At 39.0% G+C, this 21,503-nt stretch overlaps 1 protein-coding gene across 1 annotated transcript; it reads left to right on the top strand.

Moving 5' to 3' along the window:
* Nucleotides 1–5,528: 5,528 nt before the first annotated feature.
* KIF11 (kinesin family member 11) lies at nucleotides 5,529–21,221 on the top strand (the record flags this gene model as incomplete). The annotated part of the gene is given in 23 exon segments (XM_084265257.1): nucleotides 5,529–5,608; nucleotides 5,611–5,849; nucleotides 8,899–9,031; nucleotides 9,157–9,254; nucleotides 9,335–9,413; nucleotides 9,727–9,912; nucleotides 9,999–10,123; nucleotides 10,738–10,828; nucleotides 11,140–11,382; nucleotides 11,511–11,606; nucleotides 12,234–12,322; nucleotides 12,826–12,913; nucleotides 13,683–13,871; nucleotides 14,958–15,165; nucleotides 15,422–15,594; nucleotides 15,925–16,047; nucleotides 17,028–17,186; nucleotides 17,571–17,710; nucleotides 18,346–18,625; nucleotides 19,639–19,861; nucleotides 20,090–20,244; nucleotides 20,559–20,675; nucleotides 21,096–21,221. Coding segments are annotated over 23 exon segments (3,399 nt in total). The 5' UTR covers nucleotides 5,529–5,569.
* Between the last annotated feature and the right edge of the window lie 282 nt (nucleotides 21,222–21,503).

The following is a 21,503-nucleotide window of genomic DNA, read 5'->3' as shown; positions in this document are numbered from 1 at the left end:
AACGCAGTATTTTATATTCCTCTTGAAAAAAATATATATATTAATCTTGGAAAACAAGAGGCAGCAAATACGAAACTCTGAGTACAGCCTTGAGATGCCTCTAATGGAAGCATATTTTTCTAGCTAGCTAAAATTCTGGATTAAATTCAAATTGTAACTGTATATAAAAGAGCTTTGTAGAAACTGTCATCAGGTTAAAGATTGAATAGTTTATGATTGTTATTTCTACACCAAATAAATGTCAATTTAATGACAAGGCATGTATGAGAAAAGATCATCCATTGAGAAGTTGGACTCTATGATCTTCAAAGGTCTCTTCCAACCTTGTGATTCTGTGATTCTGTGAAGGGCCACGAAGATGGTTAGAGGGTTGGAGCACCTCCCCTATGAAGAGAGGCTGAGGGAGCTGGGGTTGTTCAGCCTAGAGAAGAGAAGGCTGCAGGGGGACCTCATTGCAGCCTTCCAGTACCTGCAGGGAACATACAAACAGGAGGGGAATCAACTTTTTAAAAGGGTAGACAATGGCAGGACAAGAGGGAATGGATTAAAACTAAAGGAAGGAAGGTTTAGATTAGATATTAGGGGAAAGGTTTTTATAGAGAGAGTGGTGAGGTGCTGGAACAGGCTGCCCAGAGAGGTGGTGGATGCCCCATCCCTGGAGGTGTTCAAGGCCAGGTTGAATGGGGCCCTGGGCAACATTGTGTAGATCCAGGCCTGGAGGTTGGTGGCCCTGTCTGCGGCAGGGGGGTTGGAACTCTATGATCCTTGGGGTACCTTCCAACCCATACCATTCTATGATTCTATGATTGACTGGTCTCAGTATAAAAATACTGAAAGAATTAGATTTTAAAATATTTAAGTCAAAAGATAATGAGAAACCAATGAGCATTTCCTCTTGACTTCAATGAGTCCTGTCAAGTCGGTTCCCAGCTTTCCCATTCATTGTTTCTTTTTATGTAAAGGACAGCATCCAACTGCATACCTTAACTGAAAATAAGAAAGCATATTGAAAATTGAAAGCTTTACTCTGAGCTAATTACACAAAAGCATACACCTCCCTATGTGTGGTGTTAATTTTTGATTATGGTGATGATAACTATAAAAAGACTTAACAGTGCTACCGTCTGTGTCTGACAGTGATCTGGCACACATGCAGTGAAGAGTTGTTTCCCTGGTTAGCTGAAACCAACTTTGGTTTTAATGATATATGTATTAAGTCCTTAATTTTCAACAATAAGGTACTCATTCTATTGTGTTTTATCTTTTATTTCTAACAGTGAAATCATTAACCTGTTACTTGGACTGACTGAAGGAGAACCCAGTCCTCAGCTGAGAAATACCAGTACAGCATGTGTGTGAGTCCTTACTGTTTACCTTTCTGTATGTGGACAACAGGAAGTGTAGAATATTACTGGACAACAGGACACGCTGCTTTATGTTTATCTAATGTGCAGGTCATCTCCCCTTTAATTTGAATGCATAATTAATCAGTAAATTATTCCTATGTATAATATGAAGTGATATTAAACTCTTCCGATGTTCAATACAGCTCATAGGCTGTGTAGTATGTTGACAATGAAAACAGGTGTTACTAAGCCTTGAAGAAGTCTCACCCAAATTTATAATTGGTATTAATTATATCTCTCTATTATTATAACCTTTCCTAATTCTTACCTAATCGTGTTTAGTGTCAACAGTGTTACTATATGTCAGGCCCCTGTACCTATAATTACCTAGGTCATCTGATAGAAGAAAAACACCAATTTTATTTTTCTTTCCCCAAGACATACATTGTCTATGAATATTACTATAATACAATTACTTCTTGCTGGCAAGCCTGAGTGAAGAATTGTCCTTTTTGATCAGTAAGTGGTGATTAATAATTTTTACTGAAGCCCTTATGCTGGCAATTGTGCATATTAATATGATTTATTTTTCTGTGGGTTTTTTGTCTTTAAATTAAAAAAAACCCCACATATTTGTCACATGCCTTCTTAAAGGTAATTCTCCCAACCACTGTTAAGACTATCTGAAGTATTTTCTTTTTTCTCATTATTTTTATTTATTATATCTTTGCTCATGATTTTTATTCCTGTTGCTCAGTTTGTATTTATAGTGTATTAGTACCTTTAGGCTCTACCAAGTCTAAGAAATTTTATGACCTGTGTTATAAACTGACCTTGTAAAACAGCTGTTAAACTTTATGCATTTTTCAGCTAACTTGATTGCCAGAAATATATGTTTTCTACTTACCACAGCTATGGCAAAAGTAGCTATTGGCCAGATTGACCTCTCCATCGTGAGATAGATTGATCTTTTTTAAATGTGCATTTGAATGATCTCTTCTGTGTTTCTGAGAGATGTGTTTATAATTTAAGCAAAATTCTGACTAATGCAAGTTACACTTTCATACTAGAAAAGAATAAACAGGCCGAAATTGGAAGAAAACACTGTGTTGCAGTGCTGCCTTCTTTTGTATGATCAGTATATTTTCATCCCTGCATTTGACTTTTCAGTCTAGCTCTAGTTCCTACACAATTGTCTGTGAAAATTGTTCTTCCTCTTCTCATATATGGAATACAAAAAGCAAGCAAGAGTAAGGGTCATCTCAATATGTTTGCAAAGGGTATTGCTTTTATGTTATATTAATTTTCCCACTTGGTTAAATCTTCACTTAACTGAAACAAAATGCATTACTGAGATTTTTTTTTTAGTTTTTAGTAGATAGAGAAAGAAAAAATAGCATGTGTTAGTAATAGCAACCCACAAAACTCATTTTGGTTGGAAAGTTAAGCTCTGAGACTGATAGAAAATATAAATTCCTTTGTTGTCTATTCATATCAATTTTAAGTGTGTTGTTACAAGCTTTTCCTACAGAATCATTGCCGTAATTCTAGGTTTGAGGCCAAAACGTTGAGGGGCAGTAATTCATCTGGGAGTTACTAAATTCCAAATGTATGTCTTGCCAGTTTTCATATAATATATTTATATGCTATATATACTTTAAGATGTATAGTCTTAAGTGGCATACAAGCAGTAAAGTCTTACATGGAGCAAACAGAAAATACTTGCCTAGAAAGGCTGGAAATTAAAATTGTTATTAATCACTTCAAATATTTCATTGCTCTTGGAATTTGTTGAATGTTAAATGTTTTCTGAAGCAATTTCTGCTCACGGCAGAAAAGAAATCCAACACTTAGTGTCCTTTTCTATAAAAATAATGTGTGTATTTCTCAGATTCTGTTCTTCATGCCTAGTAGATTGATTGGCTCTGACATTGTTCTAACTTTTGAGATAAATTGTAGAGGAGCATAATGTGATGCTGCTTCATGTCACTGTCAGAAAAATTACCACAAGCCTTATGGGTTAGGATTCATTTGTTATTAGCTTTATTAACTTTCAGAACTTATGGAGGTGGTGTAAGTTTCAAAGCAGCAACTTTAAAAACCAAAAGAAAAGGGCGAGTGGGGAACCTGCAGAATTATAGATGGGTAAGCTGGATTTCAGCAGCTAGAACAGCAAAACTCTAGCACTGGTGGCCCTAACAGGTAGACAGTGCGACAGTATGCAGGAGCTGGTATGGGTTTGTTGAGAACAAAGCATGTCAGACCAGTTAAGTCTTCACTAACATCTGTTGTTTTCCCTATACCCACAAGATCTGTTATCCTGTCATAGAGCTTGCAATAAACCTTGTATAATCAATTTGTTAATCAAACCGGTAGGCAGTTAAACTATGTTAACCTTTGTAACTAAGCTGGTTTTAATCGCAGTTGATGTGAGGGTATAGGATCACGGTTATTTATGTACTGTAGTTATGCAGTATAGTTATGGAGGGCAGCTTTGGGAACTCAGCTAGGTAATCATGTGAAACGGTTTGTGAAGGAGGAGAAAGTCTGTTTTCTTTTTTTTTCATAACAAAGGGCTTACTTGTGAAAGGCTCACACGATCTCGAGGAAAAGATAAGGAGCAAGTATTCGAGGGTGGGATGGCATCCACCACAGATGCATCATTTATCCCCTTGCTAAAGAAAAACTGATGACTAACAAGGACATAAATTAGCTCAGACTGATAAGAACACTGCAAGCTTGCAAGACCCTCACATTTCAGGTGAAAGTTGAAAAGTACATCGTGAGGATGACTCATGGCCTTCTTCCAAGGACCACCAGAGACCCTCGCTCACAATTCTTAGAAGGATCTGCGCAAGCGCAAAGGACTGATAAGCTAATTAACATGTGAACTGAGAGTAGGCAGGTTTTGGTAATGATTATGTATAGGCATTAATATTCATTGCTTTACTGCATAAATGTAGGGTCGGTCTGCTGCTTTGGCACGTGCTGTTGGTGGAGCGGAGACTCCCCAGTCACCCAGCACTGTTTTTTGTGCTTATTACTTGCTCAAATAAATTCTATTTGGATACTGTAGAGCGATCAATTAGTCACTGCCGTTTATAACAGAGCTCATCTAGCAAAGCTTCTAAATACAGTCTCAAAGGAAGCTCTCTCAGGGAAGCTAGGGTGTAAATGAAACTGCTACTGAGAGAACACAAACTTGTACTTGGTGAGTGGTTCACATGATCTAGTTTCAAAATAAAATGATGGATGTGATGCACCCTTTTAACTATGTCTTTTCATTCTGACTGAGAAGGCAATACCAGCCTGTAAAGACATTACAGGTACACGTAGAATCCAGAGCGATGTTGACGAATCGTGCTGGAGGGCGACCGGCGTTAAAGCACGCACAGCAGGGCCAGAGCTCTGCACAGGGACCAGGGAAACGCACAGCTGGGGCATAGCAACTGCTGCTGCCAACCCGTGGCAAGGTGGAGTGGGGCAGCACTGGCCGAGGGGACAGCCGAGTCCCCAGCTGGAAGCGGTGAAGGCCGTGCCCCACCATGAGAACAGAAATAGGATACTAGTATTTTTCAAACAGGTGACGTAATGCCTGCAGCCCGCTGGGCCCTGGCTACGTGCTTTTCTCTGATTTAAAGAAAAGGTTGACTGACTGAAAAGCCAGTGGGGACAGAAGAAAGGATGGATGGAGAGCTTGACCTGTGAGGAAAACGTACGTGGATGATGTGACTCCTGAAGAAAGATAACCGAGGTGAGAAGTCTGGACGCGCTCGAATACATGGATGGCCGGCTGGCGCGGCAAAGGAGGCAGCAGCTTCCCTACTGCCCCCTCCTGAGCGCGCCCGGTAGTGGTGGCAAGAAATAGCTGAGCAGAATGTGCGAGTTTGACGTCAGTTATAACGTCACAGCCGTGTGGAGGACCGAGTCAGACGCCGTATAATGCAAAAGCGCTTGTCCCGGCGCCGGGCCCCGGTTGCTCTGCCCTCCTGCGACCCGTCCGCTCTATTTCGCTTCCTCGTGCTGGCGGCTCTGTCGTGACGCAGGATCCGGGCTGCAAGGGGCGGAAGCGGTCCCGCCGCCCGCCCAAGCGTCACTCGGTCACGTGGTAGCGGCCGACCCGGCACTACAGCTCCCAGCATGCAGTGCGCTTGGCGGGACGGAGCGGCACGGCCGCTTCCGGTGTGCCGTCGCGTCACCACCAGAATTTGAAAATCAATCCCATGGTACCCCGCGGGCTCCCGCTGATTGGCCGGGCCGGCTAGAGGTGCGTGATTCGAAGCCGGCGGCAGAGCGCGCGCCCCTGGTCGGAACGCGGCGGTGGCTGCGGCGAGGGGTGGGCCCCAGTCCCGGGTGCTCCGGAGCAGCATCGTCAGCTTTTCGCTCCTCGCCCCCGGCAGGTTTCGCGCTGAAGTCTGCCATGGCTTCCTTCGGCTCCCAGGGCAACGGTGGCGCCAAGAAGGAGGAGAAGGGCAAGAACATCCAGGTGGTGGTGCGGTGCAGGTAGGCGCGGCGGCCTTCCCCCTGCCACCCCGGGCGAGCGTTGGAGCTCGGGCCGCAGGCGGGGCCCGCGGGGAGCCCGTGAGGCCCCTCATATCTGCCGCTGGGATTTCGTTCTGAAACCTTTGCTGCGCTGTTCCTCGGACAGGCCGGTGTGGCCGGCGGGCCCAGGCCGCCGGCGTGTGACGGGGACTGACGGGGCCCCGCGCGACATGAGGCTCTGCTCGGTGGCTCCCGGTGAAGAGAACCGCGTGAGGTCTTTCCGAGCGTGTCATTAGTACGGAGCCCGCCTTTCCGTGTAAACAGCGCTCGTACTGAGTTTTAAAACGCCATTCCGAGGCGTTAACCGCGTACGCTGTGTGGCGGACCCCTGTAGCTACTAAGGATAAACTGGGTTTCCGCTAAATTACCGCTGCTGTGACTAATCTCTTGTACCTTAAAAAGGTAAAGGCGGCAAAGTTCCTAACGATTCAGAGCGCGCCTGGGGTGAAGCGATGTAGGAAGCTTAAATTAAGAAAAGCTGCATGAGGATGAGAGTTAGTATGACTGATACTGAAGGGAAAAAACCCTAAACTGTATTTCTGTCTTGTGTGAATTTCTGTGGGAAGCTGCTGAGATTCAACAGCTACTAAAACTTTTGCTGCACCCATTTATCAGGCTTTCCTGTAACTTCAGCGATGCCAACTCTACGAATTTGGACAACTTTTTGTGTAATAATGGCCAACTACCATGGCTGATTAAATGAATTTAGGTTTTGGTATGATATGGCAAATGTCATGTAGCACAAAATTAGGTTCTATGATTTTGAGGTGACTTGCTCACTGATACTGAATCTTAAGTGTTCTTAAAGTGTTGCTTGCTAGAACTGTAATACTGCTAATGCTTTTATGAATAGCGTGCAAAAATGCCCTTGTAAGGCTTTTTGATCCAGAACTTCTAATGCTGTCTTTAATATTAATTCCTTTTGCAATCATTGTGTCCTTATGCTTGGAAGTTCTGCTGGTACAGATGCACAATGGAAGTTGAAAGTGCTTTTCTCCAGTTTTTTGCAGTATAACTGAAAAGTTGCTGAAAAAAATGTTATGGGATTGGTGAAAGCGTTGATGTTAATCCAGGCTATTGCAAAAGAAGAATGACTTTTCTGAAGCAATTGAGTTTGAAATACTGTCAAGAGAAATCGCTTTCTTTTTCATCCGATTAGTCTCAATTGTTCTTGAATTGCCTCACTAAGTATCAGTGTCTCTTTTAATTACATATAATGCTCAATATGACAGTTGCATCAGAATCATCCATGGTGTAGTGTTTTGCTTTTGTTGCAACACATGGACTGTCCTATATCAAGATTTAGTCTTTAATCCCTGAACACTTACTGGCTTGCTCTTGCCTCTTGTATAGCTTTTCTTCCTTAAGAGAACTTCAGTGTGTCAGTTAAATGTGCCTTCCACCTTTCCGTTTATCTATGTCAGGTTCCACTTACGTTACAGATAGGTTGATAGGTGCTGTAGCATAGGTGCTGTAGCATTCTTTCCAAAGCCTGGTGTGTCAGAGCTTATCGGAAGCCTTATCAAGCAATGCATTCGCTGTGACTTGGTAAAACATTAGTTTGCAAACTCCTAACGCCTGCATTAGGGTTGTTAATATGCTTCATACTAAAGGGGGTGAACTTGTGCCACCGTGACATACCAGGTTGCTGCTTGTCTGGTGGCACGTGGTGGTGATCTGCACATATACTCCAACCTAGTTGGATTGTTCCTCTGTTCTCACAGTTGTGGGATATCATGCCATAAGGCTCCTGTGTTCAGCTGTTCACTCATATTAATGCAGAGCAGAGTATATTGTTCACCACCTACTATTTTGAGAGTTACAAAACTGAATCTGTGCCTTTGCTGGTTTTGGTGATCACCTGTTGTCATCTTGCACCAAGGTGTCTAGTGGTCTGTGTAGAATCTAACACTTCAGCCTCAGTGCTATGTTGAGGAAGAAACGTTAGCCACAAGAGTCAGGAAGCTCAAAATGCCATGTATTTGTGGGTTTCTTGGTTGGGTGTTGGTTTGGGTTTTTTACATTATAATGTAAAGATACGTAATCTGATGTGCCTCCACTGTCAAACTATTTGCTTACTAATGTTGTAGAAGTCTTATCTTCAGGTTGACTTCTCATGTCACTTATGCAGCTAGACATTCAGTGCAGTAGCACTACTAAGCAAGTAAGAAAATAGGATTTCATCCTTTTAGTTTTCAACCCATGGTCATGCTTTTAGTGAGAAATTGTTGCAAACACCCTTCAAAGAAAATTGTGCACACCAGGTTTAAATTAAGTTAGTGATGAAACAAAATGATACCATCAAATTTCTAAACTTCTATTACAGTTCTATTAAACTTAAAGTAAAGTTCAGAGTAAAAAAGTATGGCCTTTTTCCCCCTAAATTCCAGTGTTTCTGTGTTGTGAATTGTAAATAAAATTTCATAAAATCTACAAAAATGCATCGGTGTTATAAAGGTTCTGGTGTTGCTGCCTACTGTTCTGCTGTTAGTATGGCCTGGTAGGATTTGTGGTGCTTTAAAATATTGCATCATCAGTGCTTGGTGGAGGCTTTGTTGCTTGTGTAAATAAAAATAAGACTTTAAGTTTCTTTAAGTTTATTAGCTTGTTTCACCGTTGCCTTAACTTTCATGTTAAAGTTGTTCTTGAAGGCTCTTACTTATGCATCTATGTGTTATGCTTAATTGAACAGCATTTGCTATTGCGAGCTAGCTGTGTGTACACCTGAGTGATCCTAAAATAAGTGTTTATGGACTTAAATATGTATGCAAGGAAACTAAAAGCTATAGGTACTTAAATTGTCCCACAGTGGGTAGAAGGAGAAACAAGGTCTGGAAACTATGAAATTGAGAGAGTTTCTCCTTAACTGTTAAGCAACTTCAAAACTTTACGTTCCTTTTACCCAATTATGCTATTCTGGACCCTTGAACTGAGTGATATTACTGATTTGTCAGTTAATATTCTTGCTAGCAATGATATCAACCTGACAGCTGAACTCCTGTCTTTTCAGGCCTTTTAATGCCTCGGAACGCAAGGCAAGCTCCTATGCTGTTGTAGACTGCGATCAAGCAAGAAAGGAAGTTAGTGTCCGCACTGGAGGAGTGACCGATAAGACATCAAGAAAGACTTACACATTTGATATGGTAACCGCTTGTCAAGTTGGGATTACTAGAAACAAGCCAGTACATTTCTCTGATGTGGTCAGATCACTGTGTGATGCTATGTATTTCTGGATAGATAAATGGGATGTGTACCTTTGTCTTACCAGGTCTTTGGGGCTCAGGCAAAGCAAATCGATGTGTACCGGAGTGTTGTGTGTCCCATTTTGGATGAAGTGATTATGGGCTACAACTGCACGGTGTTTGCGTAAGTAACCCAGTAATTATTATCGGGAAGTTTTACTTGATTTTTAGTTTCTTGTTAATATTTGAGTTTTTTGTTCTCAGTTACGGCCAGACTGGCACTGGTAAGACCTTCACAATGGAAGGGGAGCGGTCACCCAATGAGGAATACACTTGGGAGGAGGTATATTTTCACTCCTTAGATTTCTCTTATCTGTACTGTAGCTTTAATTTAAGAGGTTGTATAAGGTTGAAGCTGATGCCTGTCAAATCCTGAAACTGACTTTCCTTAAATGTTTGTAAATTAACACATTATTTTTATGAAAATCAAAACTTCACATCTTTAATGCGTGTGTACAAGTTTTGGCAGTTTTTATATGGATGATGATCTTTGTCCAAGGTAGGCTTGCTTATATCAAATCAGGCTACGTACCTGAAGTTCCACACCTCAACTGCATATCTTCCAGTACACTTATATTAAACACTTTAATTTACAGGATCCACTAGCAGGTATAATACCTCGTACGTTGCATCAAATTTTTGAAAAACTCACGGAGAATGGTACCGAATTTTCAGTGAAAGTCTCTCTTTTGGAAATCTATAATGAGGAGCTTTTTGATCTCCTGAATCCTACTCCTGATGTTGGGGAGAGACTGCAGATGTTTGATGACCCTCGAAACAAGGTAAAAGCTGTCTTCCAAATTTTTTTATCTTAAAGCTTTCAGGATTGTTGCAAGATGTATAGTAAGCATGCATTATTTTCTGACAGAGGGGTGTAATTATTAAAGGCTTGGAAGAAATAACTGTCCACAACAAAAATGAAGTCTACCAAATACTGGAGAGGGGTGCAGCAAAAAGAACTACTGCAGCTACTTACATGAATGCCTATTCCAGGTACAGATTTTCCCCGTTTCAGAAACTTTGTTTTATTAAGCAGGATCTTACTGAAAGAGTAAAAGATACTGAAGCTAGTGCAAATCTGGCATGATCTTGAGATTGTATTGCAGTTCAGATTGCTAAATATGGCTTCTAAGCCATAGTTAAAACTTCCTTATCACATCCTGTGGCGTGGTTCTGATACTTGCATGAAAAGGCAATATAAAGTCTGAATGATTTTTGTCTTAAAAATGGGCAATTAGTCTCTACATGATTTTTTACAAAAGCTCCCGCTCTATATTTACATGCTTAGTTATGAATATGTCCCTTGTTAATAAGCAGTGTCTAATTGGAACAGTAGCACTGATGTTCCACCTAACTCCGAGAGATAAGTAGCAAAATGTTCTTAATCTGACATCTAGAATATTGATATTTAATTATAATTCAAAGTTAAAAAATTGATCTTTTTTAAAGCTTTCTATGCCAGTGGTAACAAGGAACAGACGTCTGACCGATATATAAATGAAATACATTGTAGGTACTAGCATGAGATAAATATTCTCTGCAGGAGATACTGTACAATTTCAAAAAACCATTTGGTTCCAATTGGATGTCTGTTTGAATTTTTATAGTCGTTCCCACTCTGTGTTCTCAATTACCATCCATATGAAAGAAACGACAATAGATGGAGAAGAGCTTGTTAAAATTGGGAAGCTAAACTTGGTAAGTATTTGAACTAAAAGTCATTAATGACATTCTTAAACTAATGGATTAGAATAATCTAACCTCATAATCTCAAGAACCTATGGTTGGCATTTTTTTCCCCAGTAAGGGTGTGTGTGGAAATCGCTGTTTTTCATAATGTGATATGAACTATGTGTGCTGCTCTGGGAAATGTTGGTCCCAACTGTCACCCCTGTGTCTCCTGAACAACTTGTAAGCTGGTTCATGTGTGGTGTGTTCTGCAACACTGTGGAGCAAGTGTTCTCCGGGGTGATTGAAGACAGAAGTGTGTCCTTCCTCTTGTCTTTCAGGTTGATCTTGCAGGAAGTGAAAACATTGGTCGATCTGGGGCAGTTGATAAAAGAGCTCGTGAAGCTGGAAATATCAACCAGTCTCTCCTGACGCTCGGAAGAGTTATTACTGCTCTAGTAGAAAGAGCCCCGCATATTCCATACAGGGAATCAAAACTCACAAGAATCCTTCAAGACTCTCTTGGAGGGCGAACAAAAACATCAATAATTGCCACAGTTTCTCCTGCATCTATAAATCTTGAGGTAAACTCAAGTCTGAAAAACTATTTTAGGAATCTAAAATAGAAATCTATTCCTAGAACAGATTTTTGCTAATGATACAAAAGTATGAGTTAACTCCTCAGCTTGACCTAGTGTTACATCTGTCACAGGAAACATTGAGTACACTGGAATATGCCCACAGAGCAAAGAACATAATGAACAAGCCTGAAGTTAATCAGAAGCTAACAAAAAAAGCTCTTATTAAGGTAAGCTAGACGTATCTTCACAAATGAAGTTACAGGTTTGATTCTGCTAACATGGTATTTGCTATGCAGAAACCACAAAGTTGTGGATAGCTATAACCAGTAGCAGTGCTTTTCTTAGGTGATTTTAATGATGCTATTAAACTAAGCTGCTCTACTGATAGAACATTAGTCACTGTGCAGATACTGAAACTGTTAAAGTTGGATAGAGAGGGCTATTGTTACTAGCTATGACTCTTAGTGGAGAGTCACTAAACGATACTGGATATATTTTTCTGGACTTGCTGTATTAGCCTTTTCATTCCCTAGAAAGTGCCTGAATTAACTTGACAGTATAAAGAGCCAATATAAAGTAGCTGTCCACTGCTAAAAGAAGGTACAGTTCCCGTTATAAGCTGTTATATGCAACCAAGTATGATTGAAATGGGAAGGTTTCTGTGCTCTATCCATATCCAACAATGCAAATTTAAACGGTGCTATACTCAGCTTACTTGGAACAAAGTGCTTTGCTCCTGGGCTTATGCAAAGCTTGTATAGAATACTGTCTTTGTGGAGTATCTGTTAAGCTAAATCATGAAAGCAAAGTAGAAATTTTTAGGATTACATGTGACTGAATGTTTCTTTATGCAGGAATATACTGAAGAGATTGAGCGTCTTAAGCGAGACCTTGCAGCTGCACGAGAGAAAAATGGAGTCTACATGTCTCTTGAAAATTATGAGTATGTCTTCAGAATTTCTATAAAATTACTAACAGTATATCTCAGATACTGGTACCTATCCTTTTGCAGAAACGCTTTCAGATCTACTATCACACCAGAAAATTGAAGATAGTAAGAAGAACTTAACTGACCGATGAACTTGCTCTTCATTAATCATTACACAGATAGGCTTCTATTTAAAGAGTAGGCTTATCCTTGCTTATGTATGGAACTTACCATAAGCATACCCAGGATGCAGATTTTTACCATGTAGCATTTCTTTCAGTGGAAGATCATATAGGAGAGCAATCTTGATGTAGTTTATTTCACTTTGTAGGAAGGCTAGTTTACACAGAAAGATTACAATGAAGAGTTGTCTTCAATCGTTAAACGAATATTAGCTGCTCTTCCTACTGAAGCTAGCAATACTTTTTTTATTACTAAATATGTGATATAAAAAGCAATAGCTAATCTTGAAATGAGCTCTTACTTGACTAATTTGTTTGCTTTAATCTTTGCTTGAGAGCCCTGAATGGAAAGCTGACAGTTCAGGAAGAACAAATTACCGAGTATGTTGACAAAATCTATGTCATGGAGGAAGAAGTGAAAAGAGTAAGTGACACTTCGGAACTGTGGCTTAAATCTACAAAAAAATAAAAGAAATCTTTGGGTAAGGAGGAAAAAAGTTTGAGCAAAGAACAATCTGAAGACTTGTTGAAGTTCCTTAATTAGTCAAGAGTGGAAGCTTCTTAATTCTTGAAGCTAGGAGGTTCGTACATCAAATATGAAGTTTCAGGATGCAGTATTTATTTTTGAAAGCTGTTTTACTGTCTACTACTTTACCTTTAATTTGCTTTGCTGATTTTTTTTTTTCAGCAAAAATCTGCTTGCAAAATAATTAAACTCAGTTGATAGATACGTGTTTTGGGAGCATACAATGAGAGGAGAGAGGAAAAGGGAATACGGTCCCATTAATGAATTATATTGAAAATTAGTGTCCTCTTTAAAATAAATACATCTTAATTTGCTACAATGTGTAGCTACTCTCTGTGACTAGCTTTATTGGCTTCTTTATTCTATCTGCCGAAGTTTTAGTGAGACTTTTTTTATTGTGCTATAACAATTGTTTGGTCCTGTGGTTTGAGTGGGGTAGCAAGGGATTATTAGTGAAAATGGTGTTGGCTTGTGATTTCTTTCTTTAAGTAAATACAGAGGCTATCCAAATCTGTAGTCTAGTTTTAAGGCCTCTGAGCCTTACAGCTGAACCAAATTGGTGGATGACACCTTGTCTTCTGTTGTTGCCGTAATTTGAGATGTGAAGCAGACCTGTTGAGCTTATAAAAAGCAGGGTTGACCTATTGATGTTTGTCTTCCACTTTAGATCACTGAACTATTCACAGTTAGTAAAAATGAACTTGAACAGTGCAAAACAGATCTGCAAATGAAGGAGAGAGAACTGGAAGAAACACAAAAAGATCTGCAAGAAACTAAAGTTCATCTGGCAGAAGAAGAATATGTGGTTTCAGTTTTGCAAAACACCGAACAAAAACTTCATGGCACAGCGAGCAAGGTTGTCACTGTTCTTGCACCTAACTAACAGTAGCTTCCCATGTTTAGGAGCTTCATAGCCTGTTCATGGAAATCAGTGTTTTTAAAACATGATGCAAGCAAGAATTTAAGATGGGAAACTAGGAATAGCGCTCTCAATAAATGATGTTGTGATGAAAGTCTAATTAAGATTGCAGGACTTTCTCTGTTGTAATAGTGACAGTTGATAACATGCTGGTTGCTCTGGAGCTACCATTCCTTCAGGCCAGTTTGTCATGAGAGTTCCAGTGCTTTGCAGTATCTATTGTCATGAGTAGTTTTGCACTGTAAGTAGTTTCATTTACTTAGAAACTTAAAGCTGGCCTTACAAGAGAGTAAGCTATATAGAACAGATAAATCTAGCGAGTGAATAAAGGAAACTGTTGCCCTGGCACCCTATATTTTAGGATATGGTTTTGATGTGTTTATAGATTGGTCATGATTATTGAAACAGACAATGTGGGGAGTGCCCTGCTATTTCAACTGCAAAGTGATGAAACTTGTGTCTTTAGTCAACATGAAAATTCCTTTCTACTCAGATTCCTGTAAGGTTGGGAGGGGATGCCTAGTTTTTTGCACGTAGGTTGTGGAGTGTTTGTGTGAGACATGGGTACAGAAATTATTGATGTTGACTACAAAACCAAGAATCCACTATGCAGTCAAATTCTAAATTATGCACGGAACTAGTACTGGAAACTTCTTGCTTGAGTACTTTTAAAGATTATATTTACTGTCAAGTCTCACAGGAAAATTTTAAATGGTCAGGAATTCAGTTACTTTTGTGATACCTTAATTCTTTAAATACCAATTATGTCCTTTATTAATGCTTTCATTTTAAAGTCAGAACAAATGGTGTCTACTAGATAACCTTAGAAAAAGGTGTTCTAAGACTATAAATAACATAACACCAGGATTAAGAAAGCTGTAATTTGGTGATGTAAAGGGAAATTCCTGTCTTTCTAGAGAGATAACATCTCCTTAACTCAGAACTTCAGTTGCTTTTCCTTACACTATGTATGCTTGACTTATTGGTTAAAGACTAACTAAAATAAATTTTTTAAAATTGTAGTTACTTAGTACAGTTGAAGAAACTACAAAAGATGTATCTGGTCTCCATGCGAAACTGGACCGTAAGAAAGCTGTTGATCAACACAATGCCATTGTCCAAAGTACATTTGCAGAACAAATGAGTGCTTTGTTCAACAAATTACAAGATTCAGTTAGTGAAAATAGTTTGAAGCAGCAACAGATACTGACATCTTACATGAATTTTATTGGTAAGTAATACCTGCATCCCGAATTTTTGCAACAGTAGTACCAAAAAATGTTTCCTAAAATAGATCTGTTTCAGTAAGTGTGGGCTTTATTTTAAGAAATGTAATGACTACAGTTGCACCAGTAATAATCTATCTGGGATGGCGAACAGCCTTCCTGTGCTGTAAAAGGAATAAACTGATGATCTGTAAAAAGTTCCTATCTTACAGTAGAACTTTTACAAAAAAATAAAGTAATGCCTCTTGACTTCTTTTGTAGGTGACCTTCTGTCTACCAGTTCTTCAGCAGCTAATGTTCTTGCATCGGTTGTATCAGCATCTTTGGCCTCTGTTAAAGAATTGGTGTCTACTGAAGTATCTCACATGTCTGAAAAAATAACACAACATGAGAATCTGTCACTTGACTGTAAAGCTGAGATGCTGAGATTAATTGTTAGTAAATTTACATCCTCTTATGTTACTTAAATATATGAAACTGTTCCCTATCAAAAGGGGTTCTGTAAATATTGTATAGTGGGTTTTTAATAAATGAATTTAATTTAGTTAATTTTAAGTGTTTCAGCACTTGGCTGTGGTTATGTCCTTCCCGGCTTTCTCTCTCATGACGCCACCACAAGCTGTAATGTGCTACATAACAAATACTGAATAGCAGAGTACATAGATAGATATACATATGGATAGTTTCTTACAAATACAGGTAGAAGAAGAGTTGTATCCTAGTTAACATTTTCTTTCTCCTTTTCCCCCTTTGCCTGTTCATAGGAGGAACATTCTTCTGGATTAGGAAGAGCGTTGAATAGCTTGATACCAATGGTTAGATTTGTCTTGGGGCTAGACTGTCAGTTTCAGAGTAACATGAAGAAATATTCAGCTGTAGCTGAAAAGGTAAGTTGTGTAAGTTTTCTCTTCCCTCATGCTCTTCTGTTTTACTGTGTTTACAGAGAACCCTTTAATGATTTTTTTGCAGTGTGTCAGTGTTTCCGCTTCTGGTCTGGCCTTTCCTCCTGTAGCCTGTCCCATGAGTTCGTTCTTTTAGCTCTTTCTTTCAGAAGAAACTTTCTTTCCAGTTCTGAATGTGGTCTGTTTGCCTGTTACCTATCTAGGCACAACTGCTCACCTGAATGCTACAGGAGAATAGTAAAATGTGAATGCTTAAAAGGTATATGTAACGAATTCTTGATAATATCCTTAATGTAGTCTCTCCTTTATTATTTAAATCAGTTATTTTAGATTTCTAAAAGCCTTGTCACTCCAAACTTCTCCCACTGTCATACCAAATTTTTTCTGTAGTCACTTTAATTGCTAGGGAATGTATTAATGATAACTGTAAGTGTGGAGAGTACTGCACTTAAATAAAGCTCCTTTGCTTCAATTTTCAGTTGTAATCTATCTTTTGATGTCTGTGTAGAACTGCACCCTCACTCTTTCATTCCTTTATTCCATTTTGGTAGAAATCTCTGTTCTTGGTGGCCTATTGCTCTGACAGAAAAACTTCCCCTTTCTGTCAGAACTCATGTGACATCAGCTTCCTTTATCTAGAGGGTTTTTATTTGTTTGAAGACTTACACAAGAAATAATACACATCTTACCAGCTCTCACTCTTGTATTAACCAAGTACCTTGCCTGTGTTGTCTTATTTTGTCTACCTCACGTGCCAAATTTTGTGTTTGAAGAAGCCCACACCAAGTTCCAGTCTGTAACTTGTATTGCTCAGTGTTCTTTTCCACCTCTTATGCCTAATACTGTATTAGTGTATTGGACAGTTTTCTGGGGGAAGAGTTTGTTTCTGTCTAAGTTCTGCTAGGAAAAAGTAGCCAGTTCTTACCTAAAGTAAAATCTCTAATTTCAAATCATTTTTTTCAAAGATGGAGGTTCATAAAAAAGAAATGGATACCTTCTTTGAAGATACCTCTTTCACTCTCAAAAAATTGCAAGAAGAAACAGCCAGTGGTTTTGCTCATCTTCAGAATGATTGTGAGAATTTAAAACAAGAAGTGGAAATGATGAGGTTGGCACATGCAAAGGTATCCCTAGAGTAAAAAGAAATTTGAATGCTAAGCACGTTTGCTTGCTTTGATATCATAGAATTTAAACTCTTTGTAGCAGTAAACAGTTGTACTTGTTTCAGAAGACATGTAACTTGAGACAATTACTCGATTCTAATTCTTTTCAGCCATTGTTGGGTTACTTTAAGAAGCTTAATCAAAAAAATTTACCTTTGCTCTGAGCATGCCAGTATATACGCATTTACATATTTTTCCAAAAGCAAAATGTCTCTATCTTCTCTACGTAAAAATTGTACCTTCAGCTTTAGAATGACAAAGGTCTTTAATTTGCAGCATTTTTAATACTCTTAAAGAACGCTAAGAAGTGTGGAATAACAGTGAAATGTATGTAATTTTTCTTAGAGTGCAGCTGAATTGACGTCCTCACTGCTAAACCAGCTTGACCAGTTTACTCAGCAGACTCAGAGGAGCTTAACTAATGTACTTGAAAAAAGTGGAAGTTTGGCGACCGCCATCACTGCTGTGCAAGAAAATGTTCACCTGTAAGGAGCAGACTAGTTTTGGTGTAACTGTTGAAAAATAAAGCTATGTATGAAGAGGACTGCAAAATTAGATGCTCTTCATATTTATATGCTTATAAAGTCTTCTGGACAAGACCTGTATGTTAGAACTGAGTTCTGTCACAGAATGTATAACAGAGCTCGCCTTTCCCCAGCGTAAAAGGTAGTTCTGTAAGGCTTTTCTTCACACTTGTCTCTTGAGCATATTGCAGATAAGAGACTGTAGCTTTGGGGGCAAAATGTACACTGATGAACAGCATACAGTATGGCTGGACTTCAGAACTTCATACCATAAAGATTTGTCTTAAAGTACAATAGTGTAGGCATTGCAGCATGCTTCGTTCAGATGCAGACAGAACAATTAAGGTCTTGCCAAAGGCGTTTTCTTAGTTTAATTTTTTTTGTATGTGGTTTTGCTGGGGTTTTTTTAGCGGGTTTACTGAATTTATAAATTGCACAACTTGGAGCAGTAGGTTTACTAAATAGCAAAACAACATTGTAACTATCTGGTTTGATGGAACTGCACTACACTGATTCTGGCCTCAAATATTTTTAAATGTTGAAGATATTCAAATCTACTTCTCAATCTCTGAACTGTCACAAATATGTTGTTGCAGGAAAACTACAGACCTAGTCAGTAGTTCAACTTCCAATCACAGCGGATTTATTGCATCTCTGGATAATTTCTCTCAAGAGCTCATGACCATAAATACTGAGAACAAGGCGATGCTTGAAAAATCCACTGACTGCTGTCAACATCTTCTCAGGAGTCTCAAAAACATGTCTCAGGATACTGATAAATGGTGTGAATTTACAACTGCTCAGATAGCCAACTTTACCAATCAGCAGCTATTGTCCTTCAAAGATGAGAAACAGCAACTTCAGTGTTTACAAAAGGTACCTGTGGCCATTTGTAGTCTAATACAATGTTCTGAGACAAACTTTTACAGTAGAATTTGCAGGGGAAATGTCTTCACTTAGAAGAAAATTGTGTTTTTCCATCATAGCATACTTGTGTTACTCAAATAAATGCAGTTATAGGAAATTAGAAGCTTAATTTAAAATGAAGACTTTGAAGCTAATGTGGAAACAACCTCAAAAATGGTGTCTTGATTGATTCCTGTGTGGCTAACTTCCCTATGTAATTTGCACTGTTCACACCATTTTGGTAGTATGTCTCTGATTCCAAAGCTTTATCTACTGGTAGTGTCCCTAGGAGATTTGCACAGTGATCAAATACAGACTACATTCTGGAAGATGCAAATGACTATTGGTCAGATGGACTAACATTGTGGGGAAGAAAGCATTCCTTTTATGTATTTACTAGTTCTGGTCTCTGAGAATGCGTTTTAATTTCAATTGCAAACTTCTCTTCCCACCCTTTTTGTTTTATTGTTCTAATAGGTGATGAAATAGGCAAATATAAAATTCTTCTGACTTTCTGAAAGAAAAATGTAACCATTACAAGCATTTGCAGTGTCAAGACACCCCTGTATTGGTCATACTGAACCCTTCAGGAGTTTTATTCTAACAGGAATAACAAAAAACACTTTTTCCCTTACAAATGTGTAGAACACTTCTAGTGCTGCAGGATTTTAATCTTCACTTAAATGTCTGTGCAGGATTGTATGTAGAAGCACAAAGAGTCTGATTTGAACCAGATGGCATCATCTTTATTCTTATGAGTAGCTTTCTAAAATGATCGTACTTTCTAAGAAACTGACTCTCTTCTGAAGGTAGCTCTAGAAATGAGAGTGTAAAACTGTCACTGAAACCTCTCAATTTGAGGTCTGTTAGTTGTTTCGTTTCAGGTCATGTCACTAATCATGCACCACATCTTAGAAAAGAGGCCATAACCTTACCTTTCCTGTTAACTTGATGTTTTTGGTTGGGTTTTGTTTTGTTTTCAGAAAAACGAAGAAAACTGTGACAAAGCCATAGCTGAAATGGCTGAACATATTAGTCAACAAAAGGCTGCTGAGGAGAAGGTACTAAATGACCTTCTTGATCGGGTAAAGGTTGATAAGGAGGTACTTGTGGAGCAGAAGCTGGCACTTAATGAGGAAGCACAGCTTGGACTGACTCAGGTTAATGGTTTCCTGCGAGAGGATCTTAAAGTGGATATTCCAACAGGTATTTTTTTTTTAAAGTAGGTTGGGGTCAGAATTGTAATGAAAAGCAATTTGAGTTGCATAATTCTTAAGTGGAGGTTAAAGGGGACATAATTAGCAGCCTTGCACCTTTTTTAAGGTGGATGCACATGATGATGGAACAAAGCATGATTTCAATATTGAGTTAATGTGAATTTGAGGACCTTTAATAAAAACAAATGCCTTTCATTTTGTACAATCCTCGTTAAAGGGACAACTCCACAGAGAAAAGACTACCTCTATCCAGTCACACTTGTGAGAACAGACCCCCGGCAAGTTCTGCTGGAGCAGTTGAGGCAGAAGCAGCCAAACCTTGATGCTATATTGAACGGTGTGGCAAAGGAAGTGGAGGATAATGCGGATCAGGTAAGTGTATGAATGGCAAACAAGGCTCTTCAGTGCAGATTTCACATCTTCAGGAGCTTTTTCATGCCATCGTGGAGAATTCACTAGAACCCTAGAGCTGTTGTAGCCTTTGTATTTTACAGGGTGCTTGCAGTTGCACGTGCAGGTTTTTGACAGAAACAATTTATTGAAAAATAAGAGAGGATATTAATAACTTAGCAACTTTCATTTCCATTTCTAAAAAAAATCGAAGTGCCATAGATCTGATCATGCTCAGTGCATTTGTCAAGGAGGTTGAAACATGAAATACAGTTTTCCAAAAACTTCTGTTTTAGGACCTGTTGGAAGAGGAAGAAGAGTTGCAGGAATCCAATGAAAGCCTTGCTAGTGACAAATCCTTAGTGGATGCAAGCATATCCTGCCATGCAAGTGGTGGTGTTCCCTTTTTCCAGGTAACTTCCACAGATATTCCAAACAGCTGTGTAGTGAAGAGTGAAGGAAAATTATTGTTCCATCATAGTGCTGTAGCCTGAAGTTACCTACCATTGTTTAGTGGAGTCTCACAGCTGCTTTAAATCCTAGAGAATATGCCTTGTTAAACTTAGGCTAAAATAACATCAGATTCTGATAATGGTTAACAGCAGATAAGATAGTGTTTTGCTTGGGGAGGGTGATAGATTTACTTTCTATGGATTCCTTAAAAGTAGCTGCTGAATTTTCCAATGTCTACAATAAATATTTTTAGTAAAGGCAATATTAGAACACCTGAAGGGTTTCTACCAACTTTTTTCTCAGAACACTGCATTGTACATGAGCGAGTAGTCTAATTTCTTTGTACTCTTTTAACATTGAGAATTTTATTTAAATCGCAGCGCAAAAGGAGTCAGAAAAAGGATAAAGAAAACAAATCTGCAGCTACAGTGGAGAAGAACAAAATAGAGGATATGGCGGAACAGTTCCTTTCCAAATCTAAACTGCCTTTAAGATCACTGAACTAAGATCTGCTGCAGATCCCTGGTTTGAAATTGTCTACTGAGCCATAACTTTCTCTGGTTATTCTCAATCTGTGTACATAGTTTTATATTGATGCAAAATTGGCTTAAAAGATTTGTCTGCCAGATGTCCTGCCTTTGTCCCATTTTATATGCTGCAGCTTGCAAAGTATTAATAGACTCGTTCAAAAAAACAAGATAAGCTGCAGCGGGTTTTTTTATTATGGTGCTGTATGTTAAGTGGACTCATATTGTCAAATAGGAGATGCTTTTCTGTTTCTCTATAGA

This window comes from Gallinula chloropus (genome assembly GCF_964237585.1).
Source record: "Gallinula chloropus genome assembly, chromosome: 5".
NCBI classification, from domain to species: domain Eukaryota; kingdom Metazoa; phylum Chordata; class Aves; order Gruiformes; family Rallidae; genus Gallinula; species Gallinula chloropus.
Note: the sequence above shows the minus strand (reverse complement) of the source record. Positions and strands in the feature narration are given on the sequence as shown.